At 38.3% G+C, this 22,701-nt stretch overlaps 2 protein-coding genes across 2 annotated transcripts in view; one reads left to right on the top strand and one right to left on the bottom strand.

Moving 5' to 3' along the window:
• The first annotated feature begins 223 nt into the window (after positions 1-223).
• LOC139733929 (spermatogenesis-associated protein 4-like) lies at positions 224-14,085 on the top strand. Its single transcript, XM_071644742.1, has 5 exons — positions 224-404; positions 6,089-6,337; positions 7,258-7,420; positions 7,793-7,976; positions 12,000-14,085. The coding sequence occupies exons 1-5, from the start codon at positions 322-324 to the stop codon at positions 12,152-12,154; spliced, it is 834 nt and encodes a 277-aa protein (XP_071500843.1). The 5' UTR covers positions 224-321; the 3' UTR covers positions 12,155-14,085.
• A 5,694-nt stretch (positions 14,086-19,779) lies between these two features.
• The window catches only part of LOC139733942 (WD repeat-containing protein 17-like), a 58,857-nt gene continuing 55,935 nt past the window's right edge, over positions 19,780-22,701 (bottom strand). Inside the window, exon 26 of the mRNA XM_071644754.1 lies at positions 19,780-19,992. Coding sequence (XP_071500855.1) covers positions 19,873-19,992 — 120 coding nt within the window. The 3' untranslated portion in view covers positions 19,780-19,872. The remainder of the gene's footprint in view (positions 19,993-22,701) is intronic.

Raw genomic sequence — 22,701 nt, 5'->3', positions numbered from 1 at the left:
GGAACGAGAGATGGCGCTGCGCTAATGTACGTCACCAACCTACTCGCCATCCACCGTACCCCAACGTAGTCATGTCAACAACCATCCATAAACCATACCACACACAATGTGTAGTGGGAAAAGAACACTGTCAGCGCTGTGTAGGCAATTGAATTGCGAATTGCTGTACCGGAGTTAAAATTTACATCAACAATTGACCAGACTTTTGCTCTAAACCTCTAGTTCTGTGCATCTTTTCTGTCGTCTTCGGCTGCCAGAATATAAGAGGACCGAAATTTGTTGAGATTCTATCTAGAAAGGTGCGGCACTGGTTTTAACGTCATGACATCTACCGCTTTACCGAGGGACGTTTTCAAGTGGATTCAAAGTCTTGACCTCACGTTCCCTGTCAGGAACGTGAGGAGGTAAGTAAAATTGTTCTTGACCTATCCTATAAGCTATAAAGACTACTATTATTTAAATGAGAGTACCAATAATGCCAATACATTATAGAACGCTCTAGAACATGTTGATATAATCATGCTAGATTTCTCAAAAAGGCCTGCGACAAGGTTCCAAACAAGCACCTTATCCTCAAATTCAGACAATATGGAATCGGAAAACCAAACCCTCGAGTCACAGGACTTCCTCTCAAACCGTCAGTAGTCTGTTAAGTAGTCACAGAAGGTACCTAATCCAGGGCTTCCTCCATCACCTTGGGTGTTCCCCATGGTACCGTTTTGGGTCCTAGTGGGGCCTACCGCTAGGCCTACACTTTTTCTTCTCGACTACATTAATGACCTGCCTGAATGAAGTAACCTCATCTACATAACCGGTTAGGCCTATACACAGCCCAGTCGCTGTACAATGTTGTACGTAGCGCGACAGGGCTGTACCAATGTGACCAACAAACATGAAGAGAGTTCAGCTTTGATAGGCCTACTTTGTTTAGATCATTTTTTGTCACCTCAAACTCATCTAACTGTTAATGCGAATCTTCAATAATGAGACTTCATATCTCTGAATGATATCAATATTGAAATTCACATTTTACAACTTACCGAAAATGATGATTATATCCAGCATGAGCGAACGGTACATCTGATAATCGGCAGTTCACTTGATCTGTCGACCGTGCGTACTGCTACCAAAGAGCGCACGCACGCAATAGATCGCTGCACTTCCAGCCATGCACGCGCACGCATAATTTGCTGAGTAGTCAACTCGCCTTTTTTTAATTCAGCAATGATGAACCCCGACGGTCGGGGACTCCTGCGCTGTTCTACTGCGCTAGAAAGTGCCATTTTTTTGTTCAATGGACTGTACCGTGAGGGCTCTCTATGGACTTATGAACCTTCTGTAAAAAGCATGCACTTAACATGAGTAATGTTTACATTTTTTTATACGAAACGTATACATTTTTATAAGTTTTGTAGTTGTGTTGTGGTTCCCCACTTTGAAAGTGCATGCCTCATCTGTCAGACGCTGTATTCGCACAGCGTACTAACAGCGTCTGGTCGAGTTAATCTACAACAAGACTTTTCGCTGATGACTGCATGTTATACCGGTTAGACTGACACGGACTCCCGGATGCTACAGAAAGATCTTAATGCACTGCAGTAGTGGGAAAACACCTGGCTGATGTCATTCAACTCCAGCAACTAGCAAGTGCTCTGTAGTGAGATTTTGCCCTTCTCGATCTAAAGCAAGTCAGTTCGGGAAACCCACTCACAAGGGGGGCCCCTCCTTATAAGTAACCCGTCCCCCTTATAAGTAACCCCGTCCCCCTTATAAGTAACCCCCGGGGCACCCCTTATAAGGAGTCTCCACGCTTTTTTGCAATGCAACGCGAAAATGAAAGGACTGCGGCAATTCGCTTGATTATGTCCATAAAGCTTCACAAGTTTCCTAGTTACTCACGAAATTTGAGCAAAATCGGTTTGAGGCATCATATCTAAAATCATGGATTTAAATGCGATGTCAAACGACCCATGCGAATGCTGAAATGCGAGCGATTACTGGCGTGAGTGTCGCCAGGCGCGGCGGCGCGGCAATGCTTGAGTGCAGACGTGGCGACTGAGTACTCAGTCGCCACGTCTGCACTCAAGCATTGCCGCGCCGCCGCGCCTGGCGACACTCACGCCAGTATCGCTCGCATTTCAGCATTCGCATGGGTCGTTTGACATCGCATTTAAATCCATGATTTTAGATATGATGCCTCAAACCGATTTTGCTCAAATTTCGTGAGTAACTAGGGAACTTGTGAAGCTTTATGGACATAATCAAGCGAATTGCCGCAGTCCTTTCATTTTCGCGTTGCATTGCAAAAAAGCGTGGAGACTCCTTATAAGGGGTGCCCCGGGGGTTACTTATAATGGGGACGGGGTTACTTATAAGGGGGACGGGTTACTTACAAGGAGGGGCCCCCCTTGTGAGTGGGTTTCCCGAACTGAAGTGGCCCTTGATTCGACATCTTAAGTTGCGGAATCAAAATAGCGTGCATGATCCGAACGCTTGCGCTGCGACCATCGTTTGACAGCCTGTGACTATTGTTCGGCACCGGGTGACCGTGGTTCGACATTCGCGACGTATGGCCCCGTACGCTCGCCCTGCCTATATGAATGTACAAGCCTGTATGTATTAGCGCGCATGCCACGCGTGGGCGAAACTATACATAGTACATCGCACAGTATCGCACTACGAGAGCGCGGTACTCCATGTACTCCACATGCTAACTATGGGAGAGATTCAACGCATATAACACAACACGTTGACGAACCATGGTGGTACCGCAAATTCTGGCACGGGTGGAATGCAAAATATAAATATCGCGTAAACGCTCTTAAGTTATCTCAGAAATGGCTGCCATCATGGCTGTAGGTATACATGCTATACAGATTCCATGCAAATAAACGGAGTAGTAACTTTGAAACTTGGAATGAAACGAGTCTATATGTGTTGCTGTGCAACTTTACTTACTTGTTACTTACCCGTTGAACTGCTTATGCGAGTCGACTCGGGAGGTTCGCGACAATGATTTCGGGGGTCCGGCGACATGGCCCACTGTTGTGCTCTTCGGAACACGTGTGGAGGTAGTTGCATAGTTTGAATTTCGCACTTGATATGCGCTATTTTTTATTCATGAATTTCAGTGAATTTTTATTTGTAAGAGTGGTCTATTCATGGAACCCTGTCGAATCAAGGGCCAATTGCTTTACAGTGAATTACGCATTGCAGCTATTACATCCATCCTACTGCTCTTCAAAAGTGCAAGTCTGGAAAATACCTCAAGTGGTGTCACTTGATCTAATGACTTCAAGTGATCATCACATACAGTGTACATTGTATCTCAGCAATCTCTATGAAAGCTAATCAACAGCTTGGCTTCATCTGGCGCAACACAAGGTTCTTCCCACAGTCATTCAAGGAGGCAGCTTATAATAAGTCCCTTGTATGCCCTCACCTGGAATATTGCTGTAGTGTCTTCAATTGGACCCACATATGGCCTCGGATATCCAAAAACTGGAAAGGATTCAACGCCAAACAGCTGGCTAGGTCACAGCTGATTATAGAAGAACGAGCAGAGTGACCAGCATGATCAATAAGTTGAAATGGCCCAGCCTATCTTCACGACGTACTGCGAGCTGACTTACTATGGTGTACAGAATCATGAACGACCATGTTGCAATCCATCCACATACATTTTTTATGCCTCCGCCACGAAGTGGTGCTGGAGGCATTATGTTTTCGGGTTGTCCGTCCGTCCTTCTTTCTGTCCATCCGTCCGTAATGAATTTTGTGGACAGCATAACTAAAAAACCTTTTGAGGTATCCTAATGAAACTTAGCATGTGTATGACGGGGTGAAGTTGTGCCTATCAACTTGAGTGCACATGCTCAAGGTCAAAGGTCAAGGTCAAATATGTCAAATTTCACTATTTCCACCATATCTATGCAATGCTTGAAGATATTTTCTTGAAACTTTGTGTATACATGTATTACCCAGTCAAGATGCTCTGGTAAAAGTTTGGGGTCATGAGGTCAAAGGTTAAAAGGTCAACTAAAAATATTAAAACTTCACTTTTTTCTCTGTACCTTGGAAATTGTTTAAGGTATCTTCATGGAACATACATTTGTACATGTACTGACTGGCAGTGATTATCTAGAGAATTTAGGGTTCATGGGGTCAAAGGTCAGGGGTCAAAGGTCAAGGGCAACACTTCAAAATTTACAATTTCCCTTACAAATATTTATGCAATGCCAACAGGATTATTGTTCTTTTACACTTGGTGTATGCATGTATAACCTAATCATAGAGATTCTCTGGAAAGTTTCTTTTTTTTTTCTTTTCTTTTCTTTTTTTTTCCTCAAAGGTCAAAAGGTCAAAGATCAAGTGAAAGTGCTGAACTAAATTTTTCCTCCATATCTCGAAAGTTATCTTGAAACTTACTATGAATTTATGCGTGTTCTGCCTGACAGTGATTATCTTATGAATTTTAGGGTCAAAGGCCAGATGAAAATGGTAACAATTTACTATTCAATACAGAAATTGCACTTTTTCTCCATACCTTGAAAATTACTCAATGCATGAACATATGAATGGGTCAAAGTCAAGTTAAAGTCCTTAAATCCCCAAATACATGCTCTCCTATTCATCCAATTAAAGCTAGGTCAAGGAAGGTGAACATTCAACACATTTGTGACAAACTTGTCATTTTGATATTTTGCCAATTTTGTGAAAATGTAATCACACATTGTCCACATGTACAAATGTACTATAGACCTATTAGGAGAATCATGCATTATGGCGGAGGCATACCAGTCGCCATAGCGTCATTTCTAGTCACAATTATATAAACTCCTCTAAAACCAGGAAAAATCATGACATGTGCTTCCAAACATACCGCCCTAGGGGCAACATTGACAAATTTGCATTTGCCCAGAGATCCATACCTGAGTGGAACAAACTTCCAAGCTCCGTAGTTTGTGCAGACTTACTTGAACAGTTCAAGGAACTTTTAATGACCCACTGTAAAATCACACCTTGTGATTAAGCCCGCGCCCCTCCTCTTATCGTGCACACAAGTCATATTCATCTTTGTGATAGGCTGCATTATATAGCCCTTTGAAGTAAAGAAGAAGAAGAAGAAGAAGAAGAAGAAGAAGAAGAAGAAGAAGAAGATAGACCATTATGGAAACATCTGTGAGAGGATTACTCATCGCCCATAGAATCTAACTTGTTAGATCTAGAGTCTATTCCATATAGTCATGAAACACTACTGTAAGTCTACAAAGCATGGTAGGTCTTAATGAAAAGTCCTGTCCTGACTTCTAGACCTCTACTAAAACATATTTTTATTTTGATGCACTACATCATACCTCATTCCTGTAGTGGTAGCCCCCTACTAATTTTTCTTAAATACATCAAATCCCTCGATTGTGTTACCCCCCCCCCCCCCAGCTTTACCACAGTGAATTAATGTGAATGTACATTGTAATTTCAAGAAGAAGTATTCTGGAGTGTGTCGCAAAATGCATCAAGTTCTGACACCACATGACATAGAATCGAGAACCCGTACTACATACTGGTCTAGGTCTCCTCGTTGCACTACAAATGTGTACTAAAACTAATATAACTAAATTGTCGGTCTATTCACTGCATGTACAATGTAAATGTGAGGGTATGGTTGATAACAGTTCGTCGAGTATAATTAGTGAGCCATACTGTACAGGATCAAGATCTTGGAAGTACATGTCATCGCACATGTATGATGATGTAGGAGTTCCAAACCTTTGAATTCTTTTTCCTGGTTCATACAAGCCACTTAATGATTTGCAGAATGCGAGCCAAAGAGATGACAGATAGCTCTGTGTATCAAGAAAGACTGGATACACACGTTGGTCATTCTACAGACATGAATACAGGCTGGTTATCATCACAATCTACATGTACAGTGAAGCACAGACACACAGACATCACTGTGTGTTGAGCGACATTCTATTGATAGTTACGGGTCTAATCTTGACAGTGATAATTAGAATGCAATAATTTTGTCAGCATAGTGTCCCGTGCCATTTACATGATAACTACCGGTACTTTTGAATTTCAGAGACTTCTCTAATGGATACCTGGTTGCAGAGATCTTCTCCTGGTACTTCCCCGAGGACATTCAAATGCATTCCTATGGCAACTGCAATGGTCTACAGGGCAAGTTGGGCAACTGGTCTCTGCTGAGAACATTTTTCAAGAAGCATGGCATTGATGTGCCATATGAACTCATAGATGGAACTATTCATTGCCGTCCAGACGCTGCTGAGCTTCTTGTGCAATTCCTGTACACAAAGTTGACAAACAGAAAGTAAGCAAGTATTTACACACTAATTATGAAAGCAGGGATGCAGATGTAGCCACAAGCTTTTAGTCCCTATGTTCATCAGTTCTTATACACTTCTTCAGTGTACACTTTGCTCTTCAAAATTCTCTAGCCTGCAGTCTACCAATGTATCATTTGAGTGGTTATCGAAAATATGACAAACTACCACTTGAGGGAGTACATAAATTCCTTCCTGTTTGTAAATTCCATCAATATCTTATATTGCTGTATGAATATTTGTAAAGTGTTCACCAGGAACTTCTGTTTATATATTCTTATGTCTGTATCAACTTTTTTTAGGTATCTATCTATTTTTATGTGTTTAGAAATGCTGTTATCAAGTGCTATATTAATGCTATATATTGTTATTTTCTGTTCACCTGCAAGAATTCACCTGCAAATGTTTAATCTTGTGAAGATCTGTAATTGGATGTGTAGGTCTTAGGCTGCATATCCAGAAATCAAAACAATTTGTTCTTGTTTGCATTCTTGTTCATGTTGTTCCAAAAATCTGTACTACATTTGCGTGTTGAATGCTCTACAAAAGTGTACCCCATTTGCTTAGATTCCTTTGTTTTGATATGAAAATTGATATATCTGTGATTATCCAGTAAATGTTTGTTATCTGATCATTTTGATGCCATTTTTTTCCAAGATATTGAAATGAAAATTCTGGGATTGTAAAGTAATGTCAAATGTAAAATGTGACTGTGAAACAAGATAAAGCACAGTGTTGGGATTGATTTTGGTTTGTCTTTATATAGCAATTTGCAATGTCAGCAATTATACTAAGCTACATTGCAAATTTTTTTTTATGATCATAATTTGATCTATCTGCAAAGTTAGTGATTCAATATGTTTATTGAATGCTGTGTGGACACTTTATTCTCTTTTCTCTTTGCTAGACTGAAGCGTCTTGCACTGGATCGTGAAATTGACTTCACTGACCACCATTACCAGTTGACTCTTCCCCTGCATGCAAGAGCCACAGCTGCAATGGCTGTCCGAACAAACCTCAAGATCACGGAATTCGAAACTGAACCTAACATTATCACATGCCAGCAGAAGGTAAAGTATGCTGAAACATTCCACATTGTGGATGTGCTAATCCAATGCTTGAAAAAATGGACAGAAATAAAGTGCACTGTACATTTGGATTATGTGTGCATGGTAGTCATAAAAAGATACTTTGTGGAAATGGGATGAGAATATAACCAGACTTCCATTTAGATTTAATATACGATGTATATACTGTGTATATTTTTTTAGATAATGTGTTTTCTTCAAGACGTCCTCTTTCATATGTATTATATTTCAAGGTATGACTATTTTTGAATTGGGAAGCTGTTTATAAGCAAGTTCCTTGTGTTGTTTGTATGTTTTTTGTTTATTTTGAGAGCGCTAAATTTTTATTTATCCCAATGATATTTTGCTTACAAGGCCCAGGATTTAATTCATCGGCACATTCAGCACAGGCAGGAGGAACGTTTAGAGGATCCTTCCCGCTTTAACATCAAACCATCCATTGGTCAGCGATGTGTGCGAAGACCCCTTCCTCACACTCCAAGCTCTACCAAGAACAAAGAGAACCCCTTCCGAGAAGCACAGGACACAACTAAGGACAGTGAGTATATTTACTAATTACTTTCACTTCCAGTTAGTAATGTGACAATACTTATGATTTTGTTGCAGTGGAAGAAAGTGTGTGTACAATGAACTTAAGCAGACAGTCAAAGGTTCATAGGACTGCATGTTATAAGTGTACTCTGCGGACTCTTGGCAGTCAATGGCTGGATAGCAAGAGCTTTGTGATGTGCCATTGCTGTCAACAAATTTAATTGACTGCCCAATTACAGCAATCCCCCCCCCCCCCACAAGGTCAAAGGTCACAAGCAGGGGTTAATGAACTTTTGGAGCCCAATGTTAAGTTTTTATGGCGCGTTTCTATTATGGGTCATAACTTTTGATCCATAGGTTCGTTTGTGACCAAACTTGGATGGTAGATGCCCCTTGGGGAGTGGATGATCATAACAAGGTCAAAGGTCACAAGCAGGGGTCAACGAACTTTTAGAGCCCAATGTTAAGTTTTTATGGCGCGTTTCTATTATGGGTCATAACTTTTGATCCATAGGTTCGTTTGTGACCAAACTTGGATGGTAGATGTCCCTTGGGGAGTGGATGGTAACCACAAGGTCACAGGTCACAAGCAGGGGTCAACGAACTTTTAGAGCCCAATATTAAGTTTTTATGGCGCATTTTTATTATGGGTTTATAACTTTTGCTCCATAACTCCATTTGTGACTAAACTTGGATGGTAGATGTCCCTTGGGGAGTGGATGGTCACCACATGGTCAAAGGTCACGAGCATGGGTCAACAAACTTTTAGAGCCCAATGTTAAGTTTTTATGGCGCGCTTCTATTATGGGTCATAACTTTTGATCCGTACTTTTGTTTGTGACCAAACTTGGATGGTAGATGTCCCTTGGGGAGTGGATGGTCGCCACAAGGTCAAAGGTCACAAGCAGGGGTCAACAAACTTTTAGAGTCCAATGTTAAGTTTTTATGGCGCGTTTCTATTATGGGTCATAACTTTTGATCCATAGGTTCATTTGTGACCAAACTTGGATGGTAGATGTCCCTTGGGGAGTGGATGGTCACCACAAGGTCAATGGTCACAAGCATGGGTCAACGAACTTTTAGAGCCCAATGTTAAAGGGTGTGTACAGTTCTGGTCGAGGTGAGGATTTAGCTTTTGACATTTTGCGAGATATTCAGAAATATGAGATGTCAAAGAGCATGCAATTCTAAGGGGTATAAAAGGTTTATTTGATGAAAATTGGTTTTGAAGTGGCCGAGATATCCCAAAACAAGGTGAAACAAAGAGATCCTAATGAAGTTGTGGCATGTAGTCTTTTCTTATTATCACTTTTTTGGATATCTCAGCCATTTGAAAACCAATTTTCATCAAATAAACATTGAATCATTCTTAAAATTATATGCTCTTTCATATTTCATAAGAGGTTTCTCATTATCTCACTTAGGAATGTAAAAACATGAATCCCCACCTCAACCAGTACTGTACAGCCCCTTTAAGTTTTTATGGCGCGTTTCTATTATGGGTCATAACTTTTGGTCCGTTTGTGACCAAACTTGGATGGTAGATGTCCCTTGGGGAGTGGATGGTCACCACAAGGTCATAGGTCACAGGCAGTTTCATTTTTGCCATAAATTTTTACCCTTTTATATCTCTTTTTGCTGTTATATCTCTTTTTTTTATCTGTTATATCCCATTCGCGTACAATTTCTTGTACGCGAATGGGCGAGACACATTATGGCACTTGCCTTGTTCAACTTTTCATTTCAATTCAAAGTAATCAAGACATTCTGCACAGTTTGCCAAATTGACTCAGAAAAAAAAAAATAGAAATTAAGCACTCTGAGAGCACAGACCTCCGCCAAACAGCTACTTTCCACCGATGATCTTGCTCTTCCCAAAGAGACTTTTCTCCTCTTCACCACTGGGGAAAAGCTCTTTGGGCTCTTTCATAGAGATCAGTGATTTCCACCCATAGGTTTACATGCTGAAAAATCGCCCAATTTCCCAATATAGAAGCCTCTGCTACATCATAAACCCTCAGCTGCGCGGCTCGCCCTAGCAGAAACTAGAGCACGCACTTTAGTGCACATTTGAAAACCTCAAAAATGCGCAGTTTGAACTCCCAAGTTCATTGACCGTACCTGTCAAAATATCAAAAATCCTTTATAAATTCCCAAAAAATTCTCAGATCAGTACCAAAATTTAATCATTTGTTACTTGTGTCATTCTCGCCCTTTCCTGTAAGTTTCATCCAAATCTGTTCTACTTTTTTAGTTATTTTGCACACAGGCAAACAAACAAACAAACCAACATACCAACGGTAACAATATACAACGGGAAAACGAACAGAGCACTTACCCTATTTATATTGCTGTAGTGTCAGCCATGTTCTTTGTTTTTCTTTTCTGTATATTCCCTATCGGGATATCAAATTTTATCTTGGCCTTGGTCTTGTAAATTATGTAAATGCTTTATAATTATAATATGACAGATGTTTAATAGAAAGACTTTCCTGAGTCAGACATAAAGGAGTGTTTGAGTCTATAAAAAGAACCAAAAATTCTTACATTAACCTTTATCAGCCCTTTTGTTATAACATGATCTTTCTTTTTTTTTTCTTTGTCACACTCACCATCACTTGAAATTTATGGTAAAAGAAGCATCACAACTATACATTGTAATTGAGTATGTTTGGATAAATGACACAATCTATTGTTTTGTGAAGATTAATTTGTGCCAAGCATACAGGTGTGGTTCTGATAATCCTGTTAAAGTGCAATTTAACTCTATATTTTAGTTGACTTTTGATGAATAGACTAGAACCAAATAGACATTGAAACGTGGTGATTTTCATTTATTTTCATAAAATAGCAGTATTGGGTGTAATTGCATTTGTAACAGCTGCATGAGGGTATTGAGGTGATGATATTGCCTTACAATTCTCCCACTGACCTGTACACAAATCTGACATAAATATCCTTTACTGAAATTGATTTTTTAAAAGAAGTTACTTTTATCCTTCAAATCATTCGGTTGTAGTGTCCTATTAAAGGACAAGTTCACCTTCACAGACATGTGGGTTGAGTGAATGCAGCAATATTAGTAAAATATATCAGTGAAAGTTTAAGGAAAATCAAACAATCTGTTTAGAGTTATGCACTTTTGAATTTCTGCTCACTGAAGGCTGGATGAGAAGACTGCTATAGCTCGTGATATCACATGAGTACAACGATATAAAGAAAATATAAAGAAAATTTAACATATTTTCACTTTCCTCGCTTAATACAAGGTCTTTTGACTTCTCTCTTTCAGAAGGCAAGGGGAATGATATTACCCTTAACATGTCTGTGACAAGTTGAGGAAATGTACACTTTTTTCAAAAAGTAAAATTTTGTGAAATTCTCTTTTTATTTTCTTTATGTCGTTGCACGCATATGACATCATACACTGTAGTAGTCCTCTCATCCAGCAGTAACTGTGCAGATACTTTAAAAATTCATAACTTTCGAACGGATTGTCCGATTTCCCCCAATTTTTCACTGATACTTGTTCTACTGATATTGTTGCATTCACTCAGTCCACATGTATATGAAGGTGAACTTGTCCTTTAACATTGCAATGTCATTTGGGACAAAAGGGACTGTAATTACTACATTACCAACTACAAAATATATATGATTATATGTTTGAAATATTTCTATGTACAAATCTATAGTAAGAGGTGGAGATATCACCTCATCTTATTTGCATAATTAGTTGTGACCATAGCACTATTTGTTAATCGTATCATTCTAATGCAGCTCAACATGGAACGGAAATTATTCTTTCTTTCTTTCTTTTTCTTGTAGTGTTCTTTGTAGAATTTTCTCTTGATTCACTTCATAGTTCTATGAAAACCAACGTAAAAGGCTTTAAAAAATGTCCTAACCTACTGTGCAACATGTTCTCCTATGGCTGAAATTTCACACAATTTTTAACCTGGTAGCAAGTGGGCAACACACTCAAGTTGGAGTTAACTGTATGTTTATTGCTATATTTTGTGTATGACAGAGAGCACCCTAAATCCTGCAGTCCAAGCCTCTTCAAGCCAAGTCCACTTCAAGGAGATCCAAGTCAGCCAGCTTGATCATGTGACACAGCAAGTCGTACGGCCAACAAGCATGTCACCAAGTTCCATTCTTCCTCCTATCACTGGCAAATCATGAAACTGTGTATAGCTGTGCCCATACATTTGTAAAAACAATATGCTGTCACAACCTCTGTTCATTCTTACAAATACACACACACACATGTAACCAAGTCGACCCCTGCTGAAACTGTGATAACTCTTAGAATTGATAATATAATATTTCATTAAGAAAGAACATGTCTTTGCCCCCATGATTAAAACATAACTATTGCATATGTACCATGTATGTGGGAGAGAGAGATGCAATGTTTGTGTCATATATAATGCAGCAAACCTTGTACACACCGAGATATTGGAGCCGACATCATTCCAAATCACCCATTCCTGCATGCAGCATGTTTTCTTTGTGGATGCATCCTTTTTCACATTTAATGTATTTTGTTGCACAGCACACATTTTCTTGCCCGTACTCCAGTTTTGTATATGACCAAAATGGTTTAGGTAATTACTAACAGTTTTTAACCCATTGATAACATATTGGTTTTCCTATAACATGCATTTCCCATTCACCCCAACCCGAGAATACTTGGGGAATAGTCTTCAACGGGTTGATAGACGTCATTGTGTTTGCTCTGTAGTCAGGTGTTTGGGTTCATAGCAGTACGTTGTGTGTTGCATAGAAGGGGGATGATGAAGTATTCATAAAGCAGAATAAACCAAGTTAAATAAAACATAAACTCCCCTAAGCAAATTCAACGGCAAGCAGCTAAATTCTGTGCTGATAGTTACAAGAAGAAAGAGTAAGTTGTTCCGAAGGCATTAGAGGAACTGGGATAAGATACATTAAAATCAAGAAGAATAAAGCAAAGGTTCTGCATAATGTTGAAGATGGAGACTGGACTATTTCCATACAGGACTATGTTCAACTAAATGAACAATCTATTAGATTCAACCAGAAGTAATTCAGACAGATCAGCCACAAAGCAAAACCCTTTCAGGACTCCCTTTCTTTGCTTTTGTTGTTACTATGGTGGTAGACTGAGATAATTTGCCAGCAGCAGCATTGAAATCCCCATCACCCTTCGTACTTAGGTGGTCCTCTGTACCACATGCATGTTCCTGATCTTTCAGGAAAAGGAGTACTCATACAGTGCACTCCCATTATAATGAACGCGGTTATAATGAAATTCCGGTTACAACAAAAGAATCAACACCCCAACATTATCCTCCCTGTGTTATTTTATTGTTTACTTGTTTGGTTATAACAAAATTTTGATATAACAAAAGAATTGAAATCTAAAGCTCACTAATAACACTTGCTGGAACACGTAATGTGAATTTGCTCCTTTACTTCCAAAGACTTAAAGTATTCAAATAATGAATGTTTATGAGTGCAGTGGACAAAATATTTCATGATGTGAAAGATGAAATGATCCATTCAATGAGGCACAGCCGAGTTGAATGGATCAACAATTTCATCTTTCACCAAATGAAATATTTTGTCCATTGCACAAATGAAAAAATTTAAAGTTTTTTTAACGCCTTAAATAGATCCTTGTAATTTGATACTTTATGAATTTAGAAACGAGAGAATATGCGGGATCTGAGATCGAGAGAGTGCTCACTAAGCCTTTTTTAAGCTAGTGCCCAGTCGACTAGTCGCATACACACTGCGGTAAAATGCAAGCGTTTTACATGCATAATGTGCCGGGCTCTCGGCATGCGTGCAATGGAGCAAATCGTATGGATCCGAAATTGCACGGTAAATGGAGCCACAGTTGCACGAATGATGACATCAGAGTGAAATGGGACAAGTAATCAATGTCAAACAACCAATCAAATGACAAGGATCTATTTAGGCATTATATGATATGTGATTACATGTTGTATTGATGGACGCTCTAAATCCATGTATCATAGTACATGTATAGTAAACCACTTTATTTTCATTGTGAAATTGTCTTATTCTACTCTGTCATTCAAGCCTTTTTTATATTTATATACCCCAGTAGTATGCATATGCATTTTAGCAGTGACTGGAATTTATTTCTGAGGTGCTAACAACTCATGCAGTCCCAAATGTACACTTATATACATGTATAGCCTACAATAGCACATGTCAGTATTTGGTACAGCAAGGAATATTCCTGGGTTCCAGCTGCCTTGTTACATAAAGTTTCCCTCAGGATAATAAGCCAGTTCACAGTTAGCACTAGTCTGCAGTGACCTCTCCAACCACAGACTTTGCAAATCATGGAATAGTCTTCAAGAAGAGCAGTTGAAAACAACTCAGTGCTGCATGAATGGCTTTTGCTAATGTTGCTAAAAAGAATGCACATTCACCTGTTAAATATCAATCTGCACCTGGTTCACTTATAACACAGAACTTTGTCATGAAGCCCTATCTAGGTTTTGAATACCTCAGTTACAAATCAATTTCAGGAGAAGGTCTGCAATGAACTTTATCTGCACATACTCAGATTAGAACTGTGAACTGGCTTACCAGTATACAAGTATGACAAATTAATCTAGTGAGACAGTTCATTCCCTCCTGCTTTACTACATGGGAAATACCAGTAGGAAAACGGAATGGCAAAATAGTCACCTGGTGACCCAAGAATATTTGATGAATGCTAGGACAGCCATCCATAATTGTTCCTTGTTTTGTCTTATAATTTTCCAATGACATTGGAACAAGCTTTAGTTGGGAAGTTGTTTCCGCAACCAGGCTAAAATTTTAGAATGAATTAAGAATACATGCGTTCAACAGATTACAGATAAGGTCATGTATAGTCATATTTTGCAGTTTCACTGTCTGCAGTATTTTTTAGAAATATTCACATAGTTGGTATATGAATATGAGCAAAATCTTTAAAAAAAGATGAAAAAGATGATTTTGCATCCATTGTGGACATCTCTAATAAAAAGCACTGGGCAGTCATCAATTCACACATTTGCTCAGTACAACATACATTGATTCTGTTGATTCTATTCCCAAAGTTTATTGGGTAATAAAATGCCCTTAGTATACTGGTGTGCCTGCTTAAAATATTGCATCATAAGTCAATACTGAACATGAAAGATATCAAAATGCTGGTGTTGTACATTTTTTATGTTTGTGAGAAGATATATATGGTACAGTTGTACACACATCATAAAAGTTGCTGGAAGGTATTTATGGTGAACAGATGTTTTCAGTCAACCTTGCCTAATTCAAATCTATTTGGACTGAAGAAATACGCTGTAGCTTCGACTTTGAGAAAATTTGACTTATGAGGGATTATATACAGAGAAGATGACTTCAAAAGACCTTTTGACTTGGGTAATTATATGACTTATGTGAGGTTGACTGTAGGTAGTGTGTATATATTTGTGATATACTGTACTTGTATGGACTTGTTCATAGTGTGAATAAATGCAGATTGCAAGAAGAACAAGTTTCTTGCTCTCCTTGTTTCCTTCATGTTTACCAGATCTTCAAAATACAGAACAGAAAATACACATTCATGTAGTACAATAAGGAAAGTTGTATTATTTTAAGTCACAACATACAAATATACAAAATATTTGATTTTACAATTCTCTTCAAAAGTGTGCATGACCTTTCATTTATTTCTGAGAATTAGCAAAATGAATGCATGCAGAGCAGACATTCCTTGAATAAAATGACACTCACACAAGCAGTACTTCATATGGTTAATAAGTTGCAGCAGGAATGTATATTTTAAGTTTCTCCAGCTTTCCAAGAACCTTGTAACAAGGCATCCTTTAAAAGCCTATCACAGAAACAATAAGAGAGTTGGCCAGTAGATAAATAGTTAAATGAATTTGGTGAATAAATATTTCAAATTTAGATGCTGTGAGCATGTACAAGAGTGGACATTTCAACACAATATGTCAACAGAAGTCTCATACAGGGGAAACTCGGTATAACGAACACTGCTATAACGAGATATCGGTTATAACGAGGAAATTTTCCCGGTCCCAAATTTCCTTCCACACAAGTCTATGTAAAATGCTACTCTTATAGCGAGATCGGCTATAACGAAATAACTGCTATAACGAGATAAATTTTGTAACTTCCAAACAAAGAAAAACATAGCCAATCAAACCTGCTATAGCGAGGTAAAGCAAAATGCCTTCGGTAAAGCTTTACTTCGCCTGTGCTATCATCTTCCGAGATTGTAAAGCTTGATGCGCCAAAAACAGTCTTGTACACTAGTCAGTGCACTCCAGCTAGCACTGCATGTTGTACGTGTAAGTGTGTGTGTGCGCGCACACTGATACATGCAGAAAATGTGGTGGGACGGCCATAATGTATGCATGACATCATCATGACGTTTAGCAGGAATGAGACAATCTGATGCTGTGATTGGCTTTCTACATAGGGAATTCCCCATCTTCACACACACGCAGTCATAATGTACATACAGAATGTGTCACATACACACACAACATTGTGCAGCCCATATTCAAGCTTCCATACAACACACACCCATACGATAACCACATACCAATCCACATACGATCTTGATACAATCGCAAGCTTTATAAATTTACAAATTCAAACATCTACAATTAATAAGAAACACATTCATGACTTGATATTGGATTTCCTTGGCGAAAAACATCTTCTTACCCATAAAGGTGAGTAATTCCCTCACACACAATATCAAGTTATCAGTATTGATTGAAATATGATGGGTAGTCCCACATGTGCAAATTAATGTCTTTATGTTATGCCTTCTTTTATGCCTACTGATATAACGAGATATCGGCTATAACGAGGAAAATGACTCGGTCCCGACCATCTCGTTATATCGAGTTTCCACTGTATTTAAAAACATACTTGAAATTCCGATAAGAGGCAGTAAAGATTATATAATACTCGTATACACTTCTTTTTTTGTATGCAGTAATCAGTTTTCAGCAGCCTTTTTGCTACTGTCTGTTAATTCTTTTCTTTTAAGAAGATCTCTAAATTCATATTTTTTAGGGAAAAAGCATAATTTGCACTTTGCAGTGACTGTATCAGAGTGGTCAGATACAGGCTCCAGTGATGGTCAAAAATGGAGCTACAAAGGTTTCTTGTAACCTGCTTGGAACACACAAGTAGAATAACTACATTCTCCAATGTTATGAAGAAGTCCTGTCAAATATTACAAAACTGATCATCTGACACTAGAGAAAAACTGTCTTTAATACAACTGCATGTCTTCTGTCCCTTGGTGGCCTGAACCCATGGCCTCACATGCCATTTATTAAACCTGTTATCTTAACTGCTCACAAGTTTACTAGTAGTCATAATCTAACCATAATGCTGTAATAAAGAAGAAACTGAACATTTTACAGAACACCGATGTCCAAAAAAGGTTCGCAACAGCTTACGTGAACCTCAATCTCAGATGTTAAAATACAACCTTTACTACTCCCAAAACATTGATGAAATTTGTTTATTCTTTTCCCCATGGATTTGACATGCTATTGCAAGACAAAATGTACTTGGTCAGTTGTCATATTATCATCACAACAAATGCACTGAATAACATCAAACATTGAAATGCCTATACAGCTCACCAGTGAGAGTTCCCTCCCTTGTGTGAAGCTTACATATCTGAGAACTAAATGTTTGCAGCATACATCGGTTCATATTGTTAATATTTCCATGCCATCACTACACGTACATTCATTCTTCTGTACTATCGACATATGCACTGACTTGAGTTGATCACACCGTTAGTTCAATGAATTTCAAAAGTCTATGAAGATTTGATGACAGATCAGAATGTTGGTGCACATCTTGGGAAATAGCAATGACAAGATAGTCATTATATGTATTCATTATAAATCAGTATGCAATGTAATAGGCGAATTATTCCTACTTGACCTCACAGATTGTTTTCACTAAACTATGAAAGTAATAATGTAAATGCCTTGACAATCTCAAACATACAATAAAGCTCTAGTTTTGTCTTGATGAATGGAAAAGGCATGTAACAGCACCTACAGCCAACAATGTGTGCAATATTAATTGGTATGCAGTATATACCAAGCCCTAGTCCTTTACTTCCTTTTTTCAATGTGGCAATTGTGATATAAAACTTGCCCTGCTATTTTACACTCTAACAAACTCTTGAAGTCTAGAAACTTCAAATCAAAGCATAAACACCAATTCTATAAAGCATTACAGAATTGTCACAATGATTCATTGGACCTTTTCCTTTTACTTGCAGAACTATGGAATCAAGTGTCTTTAAATATTTGAATAATCACACTGATGTCTGTCAGTTTGAAAACATATCAAGTTGGCATACTCCTGCATGTTGTTCATCTGTATAAAATCTCTGATTGTCATCTCACTGTTGTTTCTAAAAAGTAACCCACAAACTCATTAGCAAGTTTCATGGAGCACGCTTACACACAATCATTATGAACATACATACTGTAATGTATTGTATCGTTTACTTTTCAGATGCAAGAGTACTATTGAATTACAAGTTGGTTAAAAAAAAAGTATGCAGAATGTATTTGGCACTTACAGAGCACTGACAAATGATGCCTGAAATTGTGTATTTGAACACTTTGGTTGTAAAATATAATACATCTATTTTATTACAACACAGCTACATAAAACTGCTATCTACAATTTTCAAGGTGCTTCTTCACAGAATTCTTACATATATCAAGGCCATACTAAACATCTTCAAACCAATAAATATGACGACAAAAATAAATTCAGCAATTCTCTTCATACAGGGCAAGTGTCACTAACTTTAGGCCCTTGACTGGCTTACAGATGATCGTACCTCATTTATGCTATACTGTTTTGCTCACAGGCAATCACACACTGATCTTATCACTATTGGAGAGCAAATTTCAGTCAACCATTTCACAGGACAAAATAATTTCCAGCATTATCATGTTTCTGTTGATATCATTAAACTACTGTATGATCAGGGGTGGTATTCTGAGGTCTTAGCTAAGTGCATATTTAACTTTGTAATCAAATCAGGACGTTAATTGCACCTTAATGATGTGAAAATTTGATATTCTGAGGACTTAATTAGCATATCATTAAGTCCCTTTAAATTATCTTAATCCACTAATCACAGCTTTAAATACTGTATAAGCTGTTATTTTCGCATACAGATATTTTCGCGAATGAGGAGGTCTCAGAGATTTTCGCGAGATGTTGTTTCTTGAATAGAAACCTTGGCTACCATAAGTGTACTACACGTGTATGAACCTGGCACATATAGCGACATTTGTGCGTGTTGTTAGATTGGCGGTCCAAGAGTGATTCACGAAATTCTAGAAAATTAAACCCTCATGAAATTAACAGCTTATAGGGAGTGGTTTGTCATTAGCTCTGCAGTAAAGTCCTCTCAGAGGTAGATAGGCATTGATACGCACAAGTCTTTCTGCCAAAATACTCATTGTCATGGTTTCTAGTGAACCTCCCACTTGACTAGTTAGCTCTCAGAATAGCAGTTCACTGATTAAGAACTGATTTAAGACTAATTAAGCCCTCAGAATACAGCCCAAGGCAACAGTCATTACTTATTGCATTTTATCACTGAATCTCATGCTATGCTGCTCAATCATTCATTGTCCATACAGCTACAGCTGAAACAAGGTTGACTGTAAATCAAATGAGCCAACCTCAAAGGACGAAATCTACATGAAGGATTATCAGCCTGTATAAAGGAGCTCCACTGATACACTTGATGATATACCACAAGACAAAGAAACTCAATGCCAATTTGCCCTGCTGGCATTCACCTTTGACCTTTCTTAAAAAGGATTGATAAGTGCTCCTGTCCCAAGAGGAGAAAATGGTGTGACCTTTGACCACATGAGGGCATCATTGAGAGAAATCACTGACCGACTGTCTTCTAAGAAAAAAGCAGGACCCTGTGGAAGTGAGAAAAGAACAAACGACATTCACTGTATTTATTACTCACTGTAAGAAAGCATCAGTGTCAGAGTCCCAATTTAATGCTCAATGAGTTTGCAGGTCATGTAGGCCTATACATCATTTGTGACCCTGCACCACAAAACACACAAAAAGTCGCAAGATATGGATATTTAGTCAAGGTCAGATTCTGAAAGAGCAGACTCTAAGCTTTAAAATGATGTATAACTCAATTGAAATGGATTCTCCTAACCTATATAAATATTGGAAAGAAAGCGCACACTCTGGAAAAGTTTGAACTGAGAAAAGAGGCTGTGAAGTACAGGGTCTATTCAAGCGCCTAATCTTTACTAAGCCGTGCTACCGGTACCATGAATGGGACAAAAACCTTTGTGTAAACCATTGTAGCAACAACAACAAAGGGATTATCAAATTAAGCTGAAATTGAGCATGCTTGATTAACACATTCTGTTCATAATACATGTCAACTTTCAAAGCAGTAGCATCATTGCTTCAAAAGTTATTAGAGTTGAAAGTGAAGAGTGTGCAAAGGATTTTCAAGAAATTAAAAGGGGCCTCTAAGAAAAACCTGATCACACTACTTTACCAAAAAAAGGGGTTGTAGAAAAACTACTGAAAACCCACTTTCCCATTCAATTTATGATCCCAAACTTAGGGATAATGTAGAAGAAGAATAGCTCTTTCAGAAAATATGGAAAACTAAAAGCTGACTCGGTTGACCTGTTTCACCTTTCTTGAGTCCTCTCATAAAATCAAGGGGTGCGACTTTTTGTTTGTTTTGTGATGCACGGTCACATTTATTCCTCTATCATCTGTCCGTCTTCAATTCTGTACAAAAATACGTTCTATTGTCCTAGAGAATTGTGCTTAACATTGATCAACATGCTTGACCTTTAACCCTATTCTAACTGGGCTATTTGAGACCAAGTTTTTACTGGGGGGGGGGGGGGGGGGCGCGCTGCAAAATTTTGCCTGAAGATAGAGCTGGATGTCAACTACAAGATTACATGGTCATACAAAAGAAAAATATTGGCTTTCTATTTTTAATAAATTAATTATGCAAATTTACGCATGAAATCATATTTTCATCTATAATTCCATTAGAATGACTGAAGGATCCCTAAATTTTTGTGTCACAGTTCCTCAAGACACATCGAACAATTTTCTTGTAAAAAAAATAGCGAAATCAAAATCAATTTCTTTTGATTTTTATCGTTTTGTTAATTTCTTACATATTTTTTTGTTTTTTCGACCTTTTGTTTTCTATTGTTTTTTTGCCAAAATTTGTTGCAGGCACTTTTTCAAGCTTATCTACATTAGAATTGATAAATATCAATGGTTTAAAGTTGAAATAATCTAATTTATATCAATTTAACAAAAAGACACAATTTGCATTGGATTTGCACACGATATCATGAATTTGAGCCGTTTTGGGGTTGACATGCATATGCAAAACATTACGTAACTTCAGAACAGTGTACCCGGACGTCGCAAATTTGGTCTCAAAATATGCGGGAGACTTCAATGAAAAAAGTCATGAAACGACGAGGGGGGGTCAATTTGACCCCCAGTTGGAATAGGGTTAACTGGCATTTTCATGAAAACTTAAAGTTAACTTTAATTCACAAGCATTGATGCTTTATATTTCTTCATTTTCACCCAGAACTTATCTCCACCTCAGCAGCATCAGATTTGTGCTTACATCATACTACGCAACATAAGATTTTTGTGGACAAATTTTTGTAAAATCATAGGAAGACGGTACAGTAATCATCGCATAATCGGGACAGGTTGGGAGTAGCAAACACGGCTCCTTTATTTAAAGCGGGGTGCCCGATTTCGCGATGAGCACTCACCATACACTAACGGCATACGACATGTACATGTAGTGCACACACACACACACACACACATGCATACTGACGTACTGTACATGTACATGAATACACAACCACGCTATCCCTCGGCCCGACCCTCTAGCTCATTCACAACTGAGGAAGATTGTGACCTACACACAGATCACAGTGTATTGAAAGTTGAAACACTCAGAGATGAGGAATTTGGACTTTGCCCTCAAAGTGTATGACTGAGATTAAACAACATACACAGCCTGAGCTGTGTGAGCGAGACATGTTTTTTAATTGGATGTAAGTATGGAATTGCAAGCGAGCACATGGCTTTGCTTATGTAGGGGAGAAGAATGTTCGCGAAAGCATGTGTTTCGCAATAGCATGGATACTTATACACGGCGCCTTCGTGGCTATGCATGTACGTGTACTGGATGGACGGAGGTCAAAACACACCAGTCCGAAGCTTGCTTTGTAAGTTCAGTGTAAACGACAACTGATAGGGAATCTTTGAAATATTGTTGTGGTATTTTGGTAGATTTTTTGTGTAAAATATCAACAAAATCAAAGATCGCTTGAAGAAAAATTGTCCCGTTTATCAGAGTTCCCCGCCCGATTATCCAGTGAAAATAACATGTGTTGGAAATGTTTCTGGGAAGCGTATGTCATTTAAGCGAGGTTCCAGATTATCAGATGCCCGATTATGCAATGAATACTGTATAACTATTACAAGTACACTTATTTAGACACACACACACCCACCCACAAACCCACACAATGCCTCATATCAAATACAGACTGAGCCTCTATACATGCTTTCATAGTAAACCTACTCAAACT

The sequence above is a fragment of the Diadema antillarum genome, unplaced genomic scaffold (genome assembly GCF_040938485.1).
Source record: "Diadema antillarum isolate AM-2024a unplaced genomic scaffold, OU_Dant_1.0 seq00000506_RagTag, whole genome shotgun sequence".
NCBI classification, from domain to species: Eukaryota; Metazoa; Echinodermata; class Echinoidea; order Diadematoida; family Diadematidae; genus Diadema; species Diadema antillarum.
Note: the sequence above shows the minus strand (reverse complement) of the source record. Positions and strands in the feature narration are given on the sequence as shown.